This window comes from Lampetra fluviatilis, chromosome 73, assembly GCF_964198595.1.
Source record: "Lampetra fluviatilis chromosome 73, kcLamFluv1.1, whole genome shotgun sequence".
Lineage (NCBI taxonomy): Eukaryota > Metazoa > Chordata > Hyperoartia > Petromyzontiformes > Petromyzontidae > Lampetra > Lampetra fluviatilis.
In genome coordinates this window covers 4,250,256-4,269,041 of record NC_136347.1, presented here as the reverse complement: position 1 = coordinate 4,269,041, position 18,786 = coordinate 4,250,256, and the positions used below count along the sequence as shown (strand labels likewise).

Here is an 18,786-nt window from a genome sequence, read left to right as displayed (position 1 = left end):
CCGTGTCTCTCTCCCCGTGTCTCTCTCCCCGTGTCTCTCTCTCCCCGTGTCTCTCCCCGTGTCTCTCACCCCGTGTCTCTCTCCCCGTGTCTCTCTCTCCCCGTGTCTCTCCCCGTGTCTCTCACCCCGTGTCTCTCTCTCTCACCCCGTCTCTCTCACCCCGTCTCTCTCTCCCCGTGTCTCTCTCTCCCCGTGTCTCTCTCTTCTTGTGTCTCTCTCTCCCCGTGTCTCTCTCACCCCGTGTCTCTCTCTCCCCGTGTCTCTCTCTTCTTGTGTCTCTCTCTCCCCGTGTCTCTCTCACCCCGTGTCTCTCTCTCCCCGTGTCTCTCTCCCCGTGTCTCTCTCTCCCCCCGTGTCTCTCTCTCCCCGTGTCTCTCTCCCCGTGTCTCTCTCTCTCCCCGTGTCTCACCCCGTGTCTCTCTCTCTCCCCATGTCTCTCTCTCTCCCCGTGTCTCTCTCTCCCCGTGTCTCACCCCGTGTCTCTCTCTCTCCCCGTGTCTCTCTCCCCGTGTCTCTCTCCCCGTGTCTCACCCCGTGTCTTTCTCTCCCCGTGTCTTTCTCTCCCCGTGTCTCTCTCTCACCCCGTGTCTCTCTCTCACCCCGTGTCTCTCTCTCTCCCCGTGTCTCTCTCCCCGTGTCTTTCTATCCCCGTGTCTCTCTCCCCGTGTCTCTCTCTCCCCCCGTGTCTCTCTCTCCCCGTGTCTCTCTCTCTCCCCGTGTCTCTCTCACCCCGTCTCTCTCACCCCGTGTCTCTCTCCCCGTGTCTCACCCCGTGTCTCTCACCCCGTCTCTCTCACCCCGTGTCTCTCTCCCCGTGTCTCACCCCGTGTCTCTCTCCCCGTGTCTCTCTCCCCGTGTCTCACCCCGTCTCTCTCTCCCCGTGTCTCACCCCGTGTCTCTCTCTCCGCAGGAGATGGACGCTGAGTTTGACCCGTGTGCCGTGTGCATCGAGGGATACAAAGCGGGCGAGGTGGTGAGGATTCTGCCTTGCAAGTACGTGGAGGCCTCAGCGTGCACCTAGCCTGGCACCGGCGTGTGAGTGAGTGAGGGTGTGAGTGTGTGAGTGAGTGGGTGAGTGTGTGAGTGAGTGTGTGAGTGAGTGTGTGAGTGAGTGTGTGAGTGAGTGTGTGAGTGAGTGAGTGTGTGAGTGAGTGTGTGAGTGAGTGTGTGAGTGAGTGTGTGTGTGAGTGAGTGAGTGTGTGAGTGAGTGTGTGAGTGTGTGAGTGAGTGAGTGTGTGAGTGAGTGAGTGTGTGAGTGTGTGTGTGAGTGAGTGAGTGTGTGAGTGAGTGAGTGTGTGAGTGAGTGTGTGAGTGAGTGAGTGTGTGAGTGAGTGTGTGAGTGAGTGTGTGAGTGAGTGTGTGTGTGAGTGAGTGTGTGTGTGTGAGTGAGTGTGTGTGTGAGTGAGTGTGTGAGTGAGTGTGTGAGTGAGTGTGTGAGTGAGTGAGTGTGTGTGTGAGTGAGTGAGTGTGTGAGTGAGTGAGTGGGTGGTTAGGTGAGTGAGTGGGTGAGTGTGTGAGTGTGTGAGTGAGTGTGTGAGTGAGTGTGTGAGTGAGTGAGTGAGTGGGTGGTTAGGTGAGTGAGTGGGTGAGTGTGTGAGTGTGTGAGTGAGTGTGTGAGTGAGTGTGTGAGTGAGTGAGTGAGTGGGTGGTTAGGTGAGTGAGTGGGTGAGTGTGTGAGTGAGTGTGTGAGTGAGTGTGTGAGTGAGTGTGTGAGTGTGTGAGTGTGTGTGTGACTGTGAGTGAGTGAGTGAGTGTATGCAAGTGTGAGTGTGTGCGGGGAGTGGTGGCTGTTGTGGTTAGCGCTACGAACCCGGCCACCCGAGTTCGATTCCCGCTCACGGCCAACACCACCGGCGACGATTATCTGAACCGGTCCTGGGCCTTCCCTAGGTCGACTCAGCCTCAAATTAGTTCCCTGGTGTGGCGGTGGTGGTGGTGTAATGAACACAGTAGCCGGTAGTCTTCATAGTCACTCGCCACTACTGACAGCACTTGCCCCGGCAGCTGTGTGAAGGCTACGCGGGGGACCTTTGTCTGTGTGCGCGTGCAGGCACGAGTTCCACCGCTCCTGTGTGGACCCGTGGCTCTTGCAGCATCGCACCTGTCCCATGTGCAAGTTGAACATCCTGAAGGCCTTGGGGCTAGCGGTGAGTCACTCAGTCAGTCACTCAGTCACTCAGTCACTTAGTCAGTCACTCACTCAGTCACTCAGTCACTCACTCAGTCAGTCACTCAGTCACTCAGTCACTCAGTCAGTCACTCACCACTCACCGCACATGTCCCATGTGCAAGTTGAACATCCTGAAGGCCTTGGGGCTAGCGGTGAGTGAATCACTCACTTAGTTAGTCACTCACTCAGTCACTCAGTCAGTCAGTCAGTCACTCAGTCAGTCACTCAGTCAGTCAGTCAGTCACTCAGTCAGTCACTCACTCAGTCACTCAGTCACTCAGTCAGTCACCACTCACCGCACGTGTCCCATGTGCAAGTTGAACATCCTGAAGGCCTTGGGGCTAGCGGTGAGAGAATCACTCACTTAGTTAGTCACTCACTCAGTCACTCAGTCAGTCAGTCACTCAGTCAGTCACTCAGTTAGTCACTCAGTCAGTCACTCAGTCAGTCACTCACTCAGTCACTCAGTCAGTCAGTCACTTAGTCAGTCACTCACTCAGTCACTCAGTCACTCACCCACTCACTCACCCACTCGATCACTCACTCGATCACTCACTCACTCAGTCAGTCACTCAGTCAGTCACTCAGTCAGTCACTCACCACTCACCGCACGTGTCCCATGTGCAAGTTGAACATCCTGAAGGCCTTGGGGCTAGCGGTGAGTCACTCACTTAGTTAGTCACTCACTCAGTCACTCAGTCAGGCAGTCAGTCAGTCACTCAGTCAGTCACTCACCCACTCAGTCAATCAGTCACTCACCCACTCACTCAGTCACTCAGTCACTCAGTCAGTCACTCAGTCAGTCACTCACCACTCACCGCACGTGTCCCATGTGCAAGTTGAACATCCTGAAGGCCTTGGGGCTAGCGGTGAGTCACTCACTTAGTTAGTCACTCACTCAGTCACTCAGTCACTCAGTTAGTCACTCAGTCACTCACTCAGTCAGTCACTCACTCAGTCACTCAGTCAGTCACTCACTCAGTCAGTCACTCAGTCACTCAGTCAGGCAGTCAGTCACTCAGTCAGTCACTCAGTCACTCAGTTAGTCACTCAGTCAGTCACTCAGTCAGTCACTCACTCAGTCACTCAGTCAGTCACTCAGTCACTCAGTCACTCAGTCAGTCACTCGATCACTCACTCAGTCAGTCACTCAGTCAGTCACTCAGTCACTCAGTCACTCAGTCACTCACTCGATCACTCACTCAGTCAGTCAGTCAGTCACCCAGTCGCTCACTCAGTCAGTCACTCAGTCACTCAGTCACTCAGTCAGTCAGTCACTCAGTCACTCACTCGATCACTCACTCAGTCAGTCAGTCACTCAGTCACTCAGTCAGTCACTCAGTCAGTCAGTCACTCAGTCACTCACTCGATCACTCACTCAGTCAGTCAGTCACTCAGTCACTCAGTCAGTCAGTCAGTCACTCAGTCACTCAGTCAGTCAGTCACTCAGTCACTCACTCGATCACTCACTCAGTCAGTCAGTCACTCAGTCACTCAGTCAGTCACTCAGTCAGTCAGTCACTCAGTCACTCACTCGATCACTCACTCAGTCAGTCAGTCACTCAGTCACTCACTCACTCAGTCACTCAGTCAGTCACTCAGTCACTCACCACTCACCGCACGTGTCCCATGTGCAAGTTGAACATCCTGAAGGCCTTGGGGCTAGCGGTGAGTGAATCACTCACTTAGTTAGTCACTCACTCAGTCACTCAGTCAGGCAGTCAGTCAGTCACTCAGTCAGTCACTCAGTCACTCAGTTAGTCACTCAGTCAGTCACTCAGTCACTCACTCAGTCACTCAGTCAGTCACTCAGTCAGTCAGTCAGTCAGTCACTCAGTCACTCACTCAGTCAGTCAGTCACTCAGTCAGTCACTCACTCACCGCACGTGTCCCATGTGCAAGTTGAACATCCTGAAGGCCTTGGGGCTTGCGGTGAGTGAATCACTCACTTAGTTAGTCACTCACTCAGTCACTCAGTCAGGCAGTCAGTCACTCAGTTAGTCACTCAGTCAGTCACTCAGTCAGTCACTCACTCAGTCACTCAGTCAGTCACTCAGTCACTCAGTCACTCAGTCAGTCAGTCAGTCACTCAGTCACTCACTCGATCACTCACTCAGTCAGTCACTCACCACTCACCGCACGTGTCCCATGTGCAAGTTGAACATCCTGAAGGCCTTGGGACTAGCGGTGAGTCACTCACTCAGTCACTCAGTCACTCACTCAGTCACTCAGTCAGTCACTCACTCAGTCGTTCAGTCAGTCACTCAGTCACTCAGTCACTCAGTCACTCACTCAGTCACTCAGTCACTCAGTCACTCAGTCAGTCACTCACTCAGTCATTCATCCACTCAGTCACTCAGTCAGCCACTCACTCACTCACTCACTCACTCACTCACTCACTCAGTCAGTCAGTCAGTCACTCAGTCAATCAGTCAGTCACTCAGTCAGTCACTCACTCAGTCACTCAGTCAGTCACTCACTCAGTCACTCACTCAGTCACTCACTCACTCAGTCACTCAGTCACTCAGTCACTCACTCATTCACTCAGTCACTCAGTCAGTCAGTCACTCAGTCAGTCAGTCACTCAGTCAGTCACTCAGTCACTCACTCAGTCACTCACTCAGTCACTCACTCAGTCACTCGGTCATTCAGTCATTCGGTTACTCACTCACTCACTCAGTCACTCACTCAGTCACTCACTCACTCAGTCACTCACTCACTCACTCACCACTCACCCACTCACCCACCCACCCACTCACCCACCCACCCACCCACTCACTCACTCACTCACCCACTCACTCTCCCACCCACCCACCCACTCACCCACTCACCCACCCACCCACTCACCCACTCACCCACCCACTCACTCACCCACTCACCACTCACTCACCACTCACCCACTCACTCACCACTCACCCACTCACTCACCACTCACTCACTCACCCACTCACCCACTCACCCACCCACTCACTCACCCACCCACCCACCCACCCACTCACCCACCCACCCACCCACTCACTCACTCACCCACCCACCCACTCACTCACCCACTCACTCACTCACCCACCCACCCACTCACTCACCCACTCACTCTCCCACCCACCCACCCACTCACTCACTCGTCAGCTCACCCACCCACTTGCTCACCCACCCACCCACTCACTCACCCACTCACCACTCACTCACCACTCACCCACTCACTCACCACTCACCCACTCACTCACCACTCACTCACTCACTCACTCACCCACTCACCCACTCACCCACTCACCTACCCACTCACCCACCCACTGACTCACCCACCCACCCATTCACCCACCCACTCACTCACCCACCCACTCACTCATCCGTCCACTCACTCACCCACCCACTCACTCATCCGTCCACTCACTCACCCACCCACTCACTCACCCACCCACTCACTCATCCGTCCACCCACCCACCCACTCATCTACCCACTCACTCACTCACTCACCCACCCACCCACTCACTCACCCACCTACCCATTCACCCACCCACCCACTCACCCACCCACCCACTCACCCACTCACCCACCCACCCACCCACCTACCCACCCACTCACCCACCTACTCACTCACCCACTCACCCACTAACCCACCCACTCACCCACTCACTCACCCACTCACCCACTCACTCACTCACTCACCCACCCACTCACCCACTAACCCACCCACTCACTCACCCACTCGCCCACTCACCCACCCACTCACCCACTCACTCACCCACTCACCCACCCACTCACCCACTCACCCAACCACTCACCCACTCACTCACCCACTCACCCACCTACTCACCCACTCACCCACCCACCCACTCACTCACCCACTCACTCACCCACCCACCCACCCACCCACCCACCCACTCACTCACTCACTCACCCACTCACCCACCCACTCACTCACTCACTCACACACCCACCCACCCACCCACTCACTCACTCACCCACCCACTCACTCACTCACTCACCCACCCACCCACCCACTCACTCGCTCACTCACCCACTCACCCACCCACTCACTCACTCACTCACCCACCCACCCACCCACCCACCCACCCACCCACTCACTCACTCACTCACCCACTCACCCACCCACTCACTCACTCACTCACCCACTCACCCACCCACCCACTCACTCACTCACTCACCCACCCACCCACCCACCCACCCACCCACCCACTCACTCACTCACTCACCCACTCACCCACCCACTCACTCACTCACTCACTCACCCACCCACCCACCCACCCACCCACCCACTCACTCACTCACCCACCCACCCACCCACTCACTCACCCACCCACTCACTCACCCACTCATCCACTCACTCACTCACCCACCCACCCACCCACTCACTCACTCACTCACCCACCCACCCACCCACCCACCCACCCACTCACTCACTCACCCACTCACCCACCCACTCACTCACTCACTCACTCACTCACTCACTCACCCACCCACCCACTCACCCACCCACTCACTCACTCACTCACCCACCCACCCACCCACTCACTCCACTCACTCACCCACTCACTCACTCACTCACTCACCCACCCACCCACTCACTCACCCACCCACCCACTCACCCCCCTACCGTTGTATCCTCCGTGTGCAGGATGAGGAGGCGGAGGTTGAGGTTGTGGCAGGAGGAGGTGGACCAGGAGGTGGAGCTGGGGGTGGAGCTGGGGGTGGAGCTGGGGGTGGAGTAGCGACGGACCCCAGTGGGGGTCTCGTCACCCCAGTCCCCACCTCCACCACCAACCCCGTCGCCATGGAGACGGACAGTCCCCCCAACTCACCCACCACCCCTCACCCTGCCTGCTCATGAGCTGTGGAACGCCAGGCCTGCTCACCCACCCACTCACCCGCTGCTCACCCACTCACTCACCCACTCACTCACTCACTTACTCACTCACTCACTCACCCACTTACTCACTCACCCACTCACCCACCTACTCAATCACCGACTCACCCACTCACTCACTCACCCACTCACTCACCCAATCACCCACTTACTCACCCACTTACTCACTCACCCCCCCTCCCCAACTCACCCCCACCCTGCCTGCTCATGAGCTGTGGAACACCAGGCCTGCTCACCCACCCACTCACCCCCTGCTCACTCACTCACTCACCCACTTACTCACTCACCCCCTGCTCACTCACTCACCCACTTACTCACCCACTTACTCACCCACTCACCCACTTACTCAATCACCGACTCACCCACTCACTCACTCACTCACCCACTCACTCACCCAATCACCCACTTACTCACCCACTTACTCACTCACCCCCCTCCCCAACTCACCCCCACCCTGCCTGCTCATGAGCAGTGGAACGCCAGGCCTGCTCACCCACCCACTCACCCCCTGCTCACTCACTCACCCACTTACTCACTCACCGACTCACCCACTCACCCACTCACTCACTCACTCACTCACTCACCCACTCACCCACTCACTCACTCACTCACTCACTCACCCACTCACTCACCCACTTACTCACTCACCCACTCACCCACTCACCCACTCACTCACTCACCCACTCACCACCCCCCCCAACTCACTCACCCACCCATTCACTCAACCACTAACTCCCCCACCAACTCACCCACTCACCCACCCACCCACTCACCCACCCACCCACTAACCCACCCACTCACCCACCCACCCACTAACCCACCCACTCACCCATCCACTCACCCACCCACCCACTCACTCACTCAACCACTAACTCCCCCACCAACTCACCCACTCACCCACCCACCCACTCACCCACCCACTCACCCACCCACCCACTAACCCACCCACTCACCCATCCACTCACCCACCCACTCACTCAACCACCCACTCACTCACCCACTCACTCACCCACTCACTCACCCACTCACTCACCCACCCACCCACCCACTCACCCACCCACCCACCCACCCACCCACCCACTCACTCACCCACCCACCCACTCACCCATTCACCCACTTACCCACCCACTCACTCACCCACCCACCCACCCACTCACCCACCCACCCACCCACTAACCCACCGACCCACCCACTCACCAACTCACTAACTCACATACCCACCCACTCACCCACTCACCCACTCACCCACCCACCCACCCACTCACTCACCCACCCACCCACTCACCCACTCACTCACCCACCCACCCACCCACCCACCCACTCACTCACCCACTCACCCACCCACCCACCCACCCACCCACCCACCCACTCACTCACTCACCCACCCACTCACCCACCCACCCACCCACTCACCCACTCACTCACCCACTCACCCACCCACTCACCCACCCACCCACTCACCCACCCACTCACCCACTCACCCACCCACTCACTCACCCACTTACCCACCCACTCACCCACCCACCCACCCACCCACTAACCCACCCACTCACCCACCCACTCACCCACCCACCCACCCACTCACCCACCCACTCACCCACCCACCCACTCACCCACCCACCCCACCCACCCACTCACCCACCCACTCACCCACCCACCCACCCACCCACTCACCCACTTACCCACCCACTCACCCACCCACCCACCCACTAACCCACTCACCCACCCACTCACCCACCCACCCACCCACCCACTCACCCACCCACTCACCCACCCACCCACTCACCCACCCACCCACCCACCCACCCACTCACTCACTCACTCACCCACCCACCCACCCATCCACCCACTCACCCACTCACTCACCCACTCACCCACCCACTCACCCACCCACCCACTCACCCACCCACTTACCCACTCACCCACCCACCCACTCACCCACCCACCCACTCACCCACCCACTCACCCACTCACCCACCCACCCACCCACTCACCCACCCACCCACCCACTCACCCACCCACCCACCCACTCACCCACCCACTCACCCACTCACCCACCCACCCACCCACTCACTCACCCACTTACCCACCCACTCACCCACCCACCCACCCACTAACCCACCCACTCACCCACCCACTCACCCACCCACCCACTCACCCACCCACTCACCCACTCACCCACCCACTCACCCACCCACCCACTCACCCACCCACCCACCCACTCACCCACCCACCCACTCACCCACTCACCCACCCACCCACCCACCCACTCACCCACCCACTCACCCACCCACCCACCCACTCACCCACCCACCCACCCACTCACTACCGACTCTGTGTGTGCCTCAGTGACCGGCAGCCTTCATAGGTGCTGCTACTCGCTACCAACAGCACTTGCCCCGACAGTCTGTTGAGGCTACACGGGGGATCTTTGTCTTCTGTGTGTGTGTGTTGCACTTTTGCACCAATTTACATAGCCAACCGTGGGTCTCTATGGATCTCTGTGGGTCTCTGTGGGTCTCGGTGGGTCTCTGTGGGTCTCTGTGGGTCTCTGTGGGTCTCTGTGGGTCTCTATCGGTCTCTGTGGGTCTCTGTGGGTCTCTGTGGGTCTCTGTGGGTCTCTATCGGTCTCTGTGGGTCTCTGTGGGTCTCTATCGGTCTCTGTGGGTCTCTGCGTGTCTGTGGGTCTCTGTGGGTCTTTGTGGGTCTCTGTGGGTCTCTGTGGGTCTCTGTGGGTCTCTCTATGGGTCTCTCTATGGGTCTCTGTGGGTCTCTGTGGGTCTCTCTGTGGGTCTCTCTGTGGGTCTCTCTGTGGGTCTCTCTATCGGTTTCTGTGGGTCTCTATGGGTCTCTGTGGGTCTCTATCGGTCTCTGTGGGTCTCTATCGGTCTCTGTGGGTCTCTGTGGGTCTCTGTGGGTCTCTCTATCGGTCTCTGTCGGTCTCGGTGGTTCTCTGTGGGTCTGGGTGTCTGTGGGTCTCTGTGGATCTCTGTGGGTCTGGGTGTCTGTGGATCTCTGTGTGTGCGTTGAACCTCAGGCGTCATCGTACATAGCTAACCGTGGCTAATCGGTGGGTCTCTATGGGGGTCTCTATGGCCCTCTGTGGGTCTGAGTGTCTGTGGGTCTCTGTGGGTTTCTGTAGGTGTCTGTGGGTCTCTGTGGGTCTGGGTGTCTATGGGTCTCTCTGTGTGTGCGTTGAACCTCAGGCGTCATCATACATAGCTAGCCGTGGCTAATCTGTGGGTCTCTATGGGTCTCTGTGGGTCTGGGTGTCTGTGGGTCTCTGTGTGTTGAACCTCTGGCACCACCGTACATCGACAGCCATGGCAACCCCGCACTAAACAACAGCAGCAGCAACAACAACAACAACACCAACAACAACAGCAGGCGGCTGTTGTAGTTCGTGAATCCAGACGGCGATTTAAAAGTCGCAGAGCCTCCCAGCCGCTTCGGGATGTCGCTGAAAGGGTGTTTGGGGCGGGGGTGGTGGTGGTGGTGGCGGTGGCGGTGCTGGAAAGAGAGAGCGTTCCAGACGGCCACGGGATGTCTTTCTCGGTGATTTTCGGCGTGTCGCGGTGAACGCGCGGAGTTGTTCGTTCGTGCGTGGAGAGGGATTACTGGCCGTGTGAATAGGCTGTGCCGTTAAACACAGCCACTGCACTATATAACCATAGCTTTCACAAAAAACCATAGCCACTACACTAACCATAGCCTTCACAAAAAACCATAGCCACTACACTAACCATAGCCTTCACAAAAAACCATAGCCACTACACTAACCATAGCCTTCACAAAAAATCATAGCCACTGCACTAACCATAGCCTTCACAAAAAACCATAGCCACTACACTAACCATAGCCTTCACAAAAAACCATAGCCACTGCACTAACCATAGCCTTCACAAAAAACCATAGCCACTGCACTAACCATAGCCTTCACGAAAAAACCATAGCCACTGCACTAACCATAGCCTTCACAAAAAAACCATAGCCACTACACTAACCATTAGCCTTCACAAAAAACCATAGCCACTGCACTAATCATAGCCTTCACAAAAAACCATAGCCACTACACTAACCATAGCCTTCACAAAAAACCATAGCCACTACACTAACCATAGCCTTCACAAAAAACCATAGCCACCTACACTAACCATAGCCTTCACAAAAAACCATAGCCACTGCACTAACCATAGCCTTCACAAAAAACCATAGCCACTACACTAACGCATAGCCTTCACAAAAACCATAGCCACTGCACTAACCATAGCCTTCACAAAAAACCATAGCCACTGCACTAATCATAGCCTTCACAAAAAACCATAGCCACTACACTAACCATAGCCTTCACAAAAAACCATAGCCACTACACTAACCATAGCCTTCACAAAAAACCATAGCCACTGCACTAACCATAGCCTTCACAAAAAACCATAGCCACTGCACTAACCATAGCCTTCACAAAAACCATAGCCACTGCACTAACCATAGCCTTCACAAAAAACCATAGCCACTACACTAACCATAGCCTTCACAAAAAACCATAGCCACTACACTAACCATAGCCTTCACAAAAAACCATAGCCACTGCACTAACCATAGCCTTCACAAAAACCATAGCCACTGCACTAACCATAGCCTTCACAAAAAACCATAGCCACTACACTAACCATAGCCTTCACAAAAAACCATAGCCACTACACTAACCATAGCCTTCACAAAAAACCATAGCCACTGCACTAACCATAGCCTTCACAAAAAACCATAGCCACTACACTAACCATAGCCTTCACAAAAAACCATAGCCACTACACTAACCATAGCCTTCACAAAAACCATAGCCACTACACTAACCATAGCCTTCACAACAATCAAACCATAGCCACTACACTAACCATAGCCTTCACAAAAAACCATAGCCACTACACTAACCATAGCCTTCACAAAAAACCATAGCCACTACACTAACCATAGCCTTCACAAAAAACCATAGCCACTACACTAACCATAGCCTTCACAAAAAACCATAGCCACTGCACTAACCATAGCCTTCACAAAAAACCATAGCCACTACACTAACCATAGCCTTCACAAAAAACCATAGCCACTACACTAACCATAGCCTTCACAAAAACCATAGCCACTACACTAACCATAGCCTTCACAAAAAACCATAGCCACTACACTAACCATAGCCTTCACAAAAAACCATAGCCACTACACTAACCATAACCTTCACAAAAAACCATAGCCACTACACTAACCATAGCCTTCACAAAAAACCATAGCCACTGCACTATAACCATAGCATTCACAAAAAACCATAGCCACTACACTAACCATAGCCTTCACAAAAAACCATAGCCACTACACTAACCATAGCCTTCACAAGAAAACATAGCCACTACACTAACCATAGCCTTCACAAAAAACCATAGCCACTGCACTAACCATAGCCTTCACAAAAAACCATAGCCACTGCACTAACCATAGCCTTCACAAAAAACCATAGCCACTACACTAACCATAGCCTTCACAAAAAACCATAGCCACTACACTAACCATAGCCTTCACAAAAAACCATAGCCACTGCACTAACCATAGCCTTCACAAAAAACCATAGCCACTACACTAACCATAGCCTTCACAAAAAACCATAGCCACTGCACTAACCATAGCCTTCACAAAAAACCATAGCCACTGCACTAACCATAGCCTTCACAAAAAACCATAGCCACTGCACTAACCATAGCCTTCACAAAAAACCATAGCCACTACACTAACCATAGCCTTCACAAAAAACCATAGCCACTGCACTAATCATAGCCTTCACAAAAAACCATAGCCACTACACTAACCATAGCCTTCACAAAAACCATAGCCACTACACTAACCATAGCCTTCACAAAAAACCATAGCCACTACACTAACCATAGCCTTCACAAAAAACCATAGCCACTGCACTAACCATAGCCTTCACAAAAAACCATAGCCACTACACTAACCATAGCCTTCACAAAAAACCATAGCCACTGCACTAACCATAGCCTTCACAAAAAACCATAGCCACTGCACTAATCATAGCCTTCACAAAAAACCATAGCCACTACACTAACCATAGCCTTCACAAAAAACCATAGCCACTACACTAACCATAGCCTTCACAAAAAACCATAGCCACTGCACTAACCATAGCCTTCACAAAAAACCATAGCCACTGCACTAACCATAGCCTTCACAAAAAACCATAGCCACTGCACTAACCATAGCCTTCACAAAAAACCATAGCCACTACACTAACCATAGCCTTCACAAAAAACCATAGCCACTACACTAACCATAGCCTTCACAAAAAACCATAGCCACTAGCACTAACCATAGCCTTCACAAAAAACCATAGCCACTGCACTAACCATAGCCTTCACAAAAAACCATAGCCACTAGCACTAACCATAGCCTTCACAAAAAACCATAGCCACTACACTAACCATAGCCTTCACAAAAAACCATAGCCACTGACACTAACCATAGCCTTCACAAAAAACCATAGCCACTGACACTAACCATAGCCTTCACAAAAAACCATAGCCACTACACTAACCATAGCCTTCACAAAAAACATAGCCACTACACTAACCATAGCCTTCACAAAAACCATAGCCACTACACTAACCATAGCCTTCACAAAAAACCATAGCCACTACACTAACCATAGCCTTCACAAAAAACCATAGCCACTACACTAACCATAGCCTTCACAAAAAACCATAGCCACTACACTAACCATAGCCTTCACAAAAAACCATAGCCACTACACTAACCATAGCCTTCACAAAAAACCATAGCCACTGCACTAACCATAGCCTTCACAAAAAACCATAGCCACTACACTAACCATAGCCTTCACAAAAAACCATAGCCACTACACTAACCATAGCCTTCACAAAAAACCATAGCCACTACACTAACCATAGCCTTCACAAAAAACCATAGCCACTACACTAACCATAGCCTTCACAAAAAACCATAGCCACTACACTAACCATAACCTTCACAAAAACATAGCCACTACACTAACCATAGCCTTCACAAAAAACCATAGCCACTGCACTATAACCATAGCATTCACAAAAAACCATAGCCACTACACTAACCATAGCCTTCACAAAAAACCATAGCCACTACACTAACCATAGCCTTCACAAGAAAACATAGCCACTACACTAACCATAGCCTTCACAAAAAACCATAGCCACTGCACTAACCATAGCCTTCACAAAAAACCATAGCCACTGCACTAACCATAGCCTTCACAAAAAACCATAGCCACTACACTAACCATAGCCTTCACAAAAAACCATAGCCACTACACTAACCATAGCCTTCACAAAAAACCATAGCCACTGCACTAACCATAGCCTTCACAAAAAACCATAGCCACTGCACTAACCATAGCCTTCACAAAAAACCATAGCCACTACACTAACCATAGCCTTCACAAAAAACCATAGCCACTGCACTAACCATAGCCTTCACAAAAAACCATAGCCACTGCACTAACCATAGCCTTCACAAAAAACCATAGCCACTGCACTAACCATAGCCTTCACAAAAACCATAGCCACTGCACTAACCATAGCCTTCACAAAAAGCCATAGCCACTGCACTAACCATAGCCTTCACAAAAAACCATAGCCACTGCACTAACCATAGCCTTCACAAAAAACCATAGCCACTGCACTAACCATAGCCTTCACAAAAAATCATAGCCACTACACTAACCATAGCCTTCACAAAAAACCATAGCCACTGCACTAACCATAGCCTTCACAAAAAACCATAGCCACTGCACTAACCATAGCCTTCACAAAAAATCATAGCCACTACACTAACCATAGCCTTCACAAAAAACCATAGCCACTGCACTAACCATAGCCTTCACAAAAACCATAGCCACTGCACTAACCATAGCCTTCACAAAAAACCGTAGCCACTGCACTAACCATAGCCTTCACAAAAAACCATAGCCACTACACTAACCATAGCCTTCACAAAAAACCATAGCCACTACACTAACCATAGCCTTCACAAAAAATCATAGCCACTGCACTAACCATAGCCTTCTCACAAAAAACCATAGCCACTACACTAACCATAGCCTTCACAAAAAACCATAGCCACTACACTAACCATAGCCTTCACAAAAAACCATAGCCACTGCACTAACCATAGCCTTCACAAAAAACCATAGCCACTACACTAACCATAGCTGCCACCATAGCTGCCACCATAGCTGCCACCATAGCCGTCACACGAACGCTTGAGAATTGGAATCGGCGCGTTTTTTAACGGTTATTTTACGACACCTGCTGCCGCTGTGAATGTCCTCGCGATGATTGAAACACGACGACGACGATGATGACGACGATGACGATGATGACGATGATGTTTAATCTCCTGCAGATGTAGATGCCACTGGTTCTGCAGATTGTAGATGCCACTGGTTCTTCACGTTCTGCAGATGTAGATGCCACTGGTTTTGCAGATGTAGATGCCACTGGTTCTTCACGTTCTGCAGATGTAGATGCCACTGGTTCTTCACGTTCTGCAGATGTAGATGCCACTGGTTCTGCAGATGTAGATGCCACTGGTTCTTCACGTTCTGCAGATGTAGATGCCACTGGTTCTTCACGTTCTGCAGATGTAGATGCCACTGGTTCTTCACGTTCTGCAGATGTAAATGCCACTGGTTCTGCAGATGTAGATGCCACTGGTTCTTCACGTTCTGCAGATGTAGATGCCACTGGTTCTTCACGTTCTGCAGATGTAGATGCCACTGGTTCTTCACATTCTGCAGATGTAGATGCCACTGGTTCTTCACGTTCTGCAGATGTAAATGCCACTGGTTCTGCAAATGTAGATGCCACTGGTTCTTCACGTTCTGCAGATGTAGATGCCACTGGTTCTTCACGTTCTGCAGATGTAGATGCCACTGGTTCTACAGATGTAGATGCCACTGGTTCTTCACGTCTGCAGATGTAGATGCCACTGGTTCTTCACATTCTGCAGATGTAGATGCCACTGGTTCTGCACGTTCTGCAGATGTAGATGCCACTGGTTCTTCACGTTCTGCAGATGTAGATGCCACTGGTTCTTCACGTTCTGCAGATGTAGATGCCACTGGTTCTTCACGTTCTGTAGATGCCACTGGTTCTTCACGTTCTGCAGATGTAGATGCCACTGGTTCTTCACGTTCTGCAGATGTAGATGCCACTGGTTCTTCACGTTCTGCAGATGTAGATGCCACTGGTTCTTCACGTTCTGCAGATGTAGATGCCACTGGTTCTTCACGTTCTGTAGATGCCACTGGTTCTTCACGTTCTGCAGATGTAGATGCCACTGGTTCTTCACGTTCTGCAGATGTAGATGCCACTGGTTTGTAATTGGAGGCGCGGCCACCCTGTGTTTGCCTGCCGTCTGTGCTAACAATGATCGATTACCTGCACTCGTTTGTGCGAATGCCCAGGTCACTTTATGATTACGGAAAGCAATTATATATATAGAGAGAGAGAGTGTTTAAAAATAGGTACGCAAAAGAGTTTGATGATGGCGTTGTGCCTGCTGATGTGATTCACTTTCAGAGGTACGACGCTTCGGATAAAGCCATATCACTATTGCTGTATTCTTATTATTCTCATAATGTCCCTCTCCTCCCGTAGAGGCCACACTGCTGTAGGGGCAAAGTGTCGTAGCGAGTTGCAAGTAGCAACATCAACCTGTGTGGCGTGTCTAAGTCGACATCTGCAGATGTAGATGCCACTGGTTCTTCACGTTCTGCAGATGTAGATGCCACTGGTTCTTCACGTTCTGCAGATGTAGATGCCACTGGTTCTGCAGATGTAGATGCCACTGGTTCTTCACGTTCTGCAGATGTAGATGCCACTGGTTCTGCAGATGTAGATGCCACTGGTTCTTCACGTTCTGCAGATGTAAATGCCACTGGTTCTGCAGATGTAGATGCCACTGGTTCTTCACGTTCTGCAGATGTAGATGCCACTGGTTCTGCAGATGTAGATGCCACTGGTTCTTCACGTTCTGCAGATGTAGATGCCACTGGTTCTTCACGTTCTGTGGATGCCACTGGTTCTTCACGTTCTGCAGATGTAGATGCCACTGGTTCTTCACGTTCTGCAGATGTAGATACCACTGGTTCTTCACGTTCTGCAGATGTAGATGCCACTGGTTCTTCACGTTCTGCAGATGTAGATGCCACTGGTTCTTCACGTTCTGCAGATGTAGATGCCACTGGTTCTTCACGTTCTGCAGATGTAGATGCCACTGGTTCTGCAGATGTAGATGCCACTGGTTCTGCAGATGTAGATGCCACTGGTTCTTCACGTTCTGCAGATGCCACTGGTTCTGCAGATGTAGATGCCACTGGTTCTTCACGTTCTGCAGATGCCACTGGTTCTGCAGATGTAGATGCCACTGGTTCTTCACGTTCTGTAGATGCCACTGGTTCTGCAGATGTAGATGCCACCACTGGTTCTTCACCTTCCGTAGATGCCGCTGGTTCTTTGCGTCTGTAGGTCGACTCGGCCTCAAATGAGAACCTTGGTTGGGGTTGCGAAACGTCGTCACTGGGCCGGCCACCCACCCCCTCTGTGTGTGTGTGAGCCACAGTGCCGGTAGCCTCCATAGGCAGCGCTGCTGCTGCTACTGACAGCACTTGCCCCTACAGCCTGCTAGAGGCTACCTGGGGGAGCTATGTCTGTGTGCCACAGTGCCGGTAGCCTCCATAGGCAGCGCTGCTGCTGCTACTGACAGCACTTGCCCCTACAGCCTGCTAGAGGCTACCTGGGGGAGCTTTGTCTGTGTGTGCCACAGTGCCGGTAGCCTCCATAGGCAGCGCTGCTGCTGCTGCTACTGACAGCACTTGCCCCTACAGCCTGCTAGAGGCTACCTGGGGGAGCTTTGTCTGTGTGTGCCACAGTGCCGGTAGCCTCCATAGGGCAGCGCTGCTGCTGCTGCTACTGACAGCACTTGCCCCTACAGCCTGCTAGAGGCTACCTGGGGGAGCTTTGTCTGTGTGTGCCACAGTGCCGGTAGCCTCCATAGGGCAGCGCTGCTGCTACTGACAGCACTTGCCCCTACAGCCTGCTAGAGGCTACCTGGGGGAGCTTTGTCTGTGTGTGCCACAGTGCCGGTAGCCTCCATAGGGCAGCGCTGCTGCTGCTGCTACTGACAGCACTTGCCCCTGCAGCCTGCTAGAGGCTACCTGGGGGAGCTTTGTCTGTGTGTCCCCAAGGTGTGCCACAGGGGGAGAGACAAAGGCGGCCGGGAACCGCTCGATTCTGTCGAAGATTGCGGGGAGCGATTGTTGATTGTGAAATAAAGGACACTGACGCAGGCTGCCGTTGTTGTTGTTGCTGTTGTTGTTGTGTTTATTGTTGTTGTTGTTGTTGTTTATTGTTGTGCACAGCACGTGACGCGGATGAGGCACGGACACATCACCACCATCATCACCATCACCATCATTAACATCACCATCACCACCATCATTACCATCACTACCACCATTAACATCACCACCATCATTCACATCACCATCATTACCACCATCATTCACATCACCATCATTACCACCATCATTCACATCACCATCATTACCACCATCATTCACATCACCATCATTACCACCACCATCATCCACATCACCATCATTACCAC

The 18,786-nt window shown here is 52.6% G+C and overlaps 1 protein-coding gene across 1 annotated transcript in view; it reads left to right on the top strand.

Moving 5' to 3' along the window:
- LOC144953243 (uncharacterized) overlaps positions 1 to 7,843 on the top strand; it is a 30,224-nt gene extending 22,381 nt beyond the window's left edge. Inside the window, exons 4-6 of the mRNA XM_078883808.1 lie at positions 911 to 993; positions 2,051 to 2,147; positions 6,808 to 7,843. Of these exons, the coding sequence (XP_078739934.1) occupies positions 911 to 993; positions 2,051 to 2,147; positions 6,808 to 7,020 (393 nt within the window). The 3' untranslated portion in view covers positions 7,021 to 7,843. The remainder of the gene's footprint in view (positions 1 to 910; positions 994 to 2,050; positions 2,148 to 6,807) is intronic.
- The last annotated feature ends 10,943 nt before the right edge of the window (positions 7,844 to 18,786 follow it).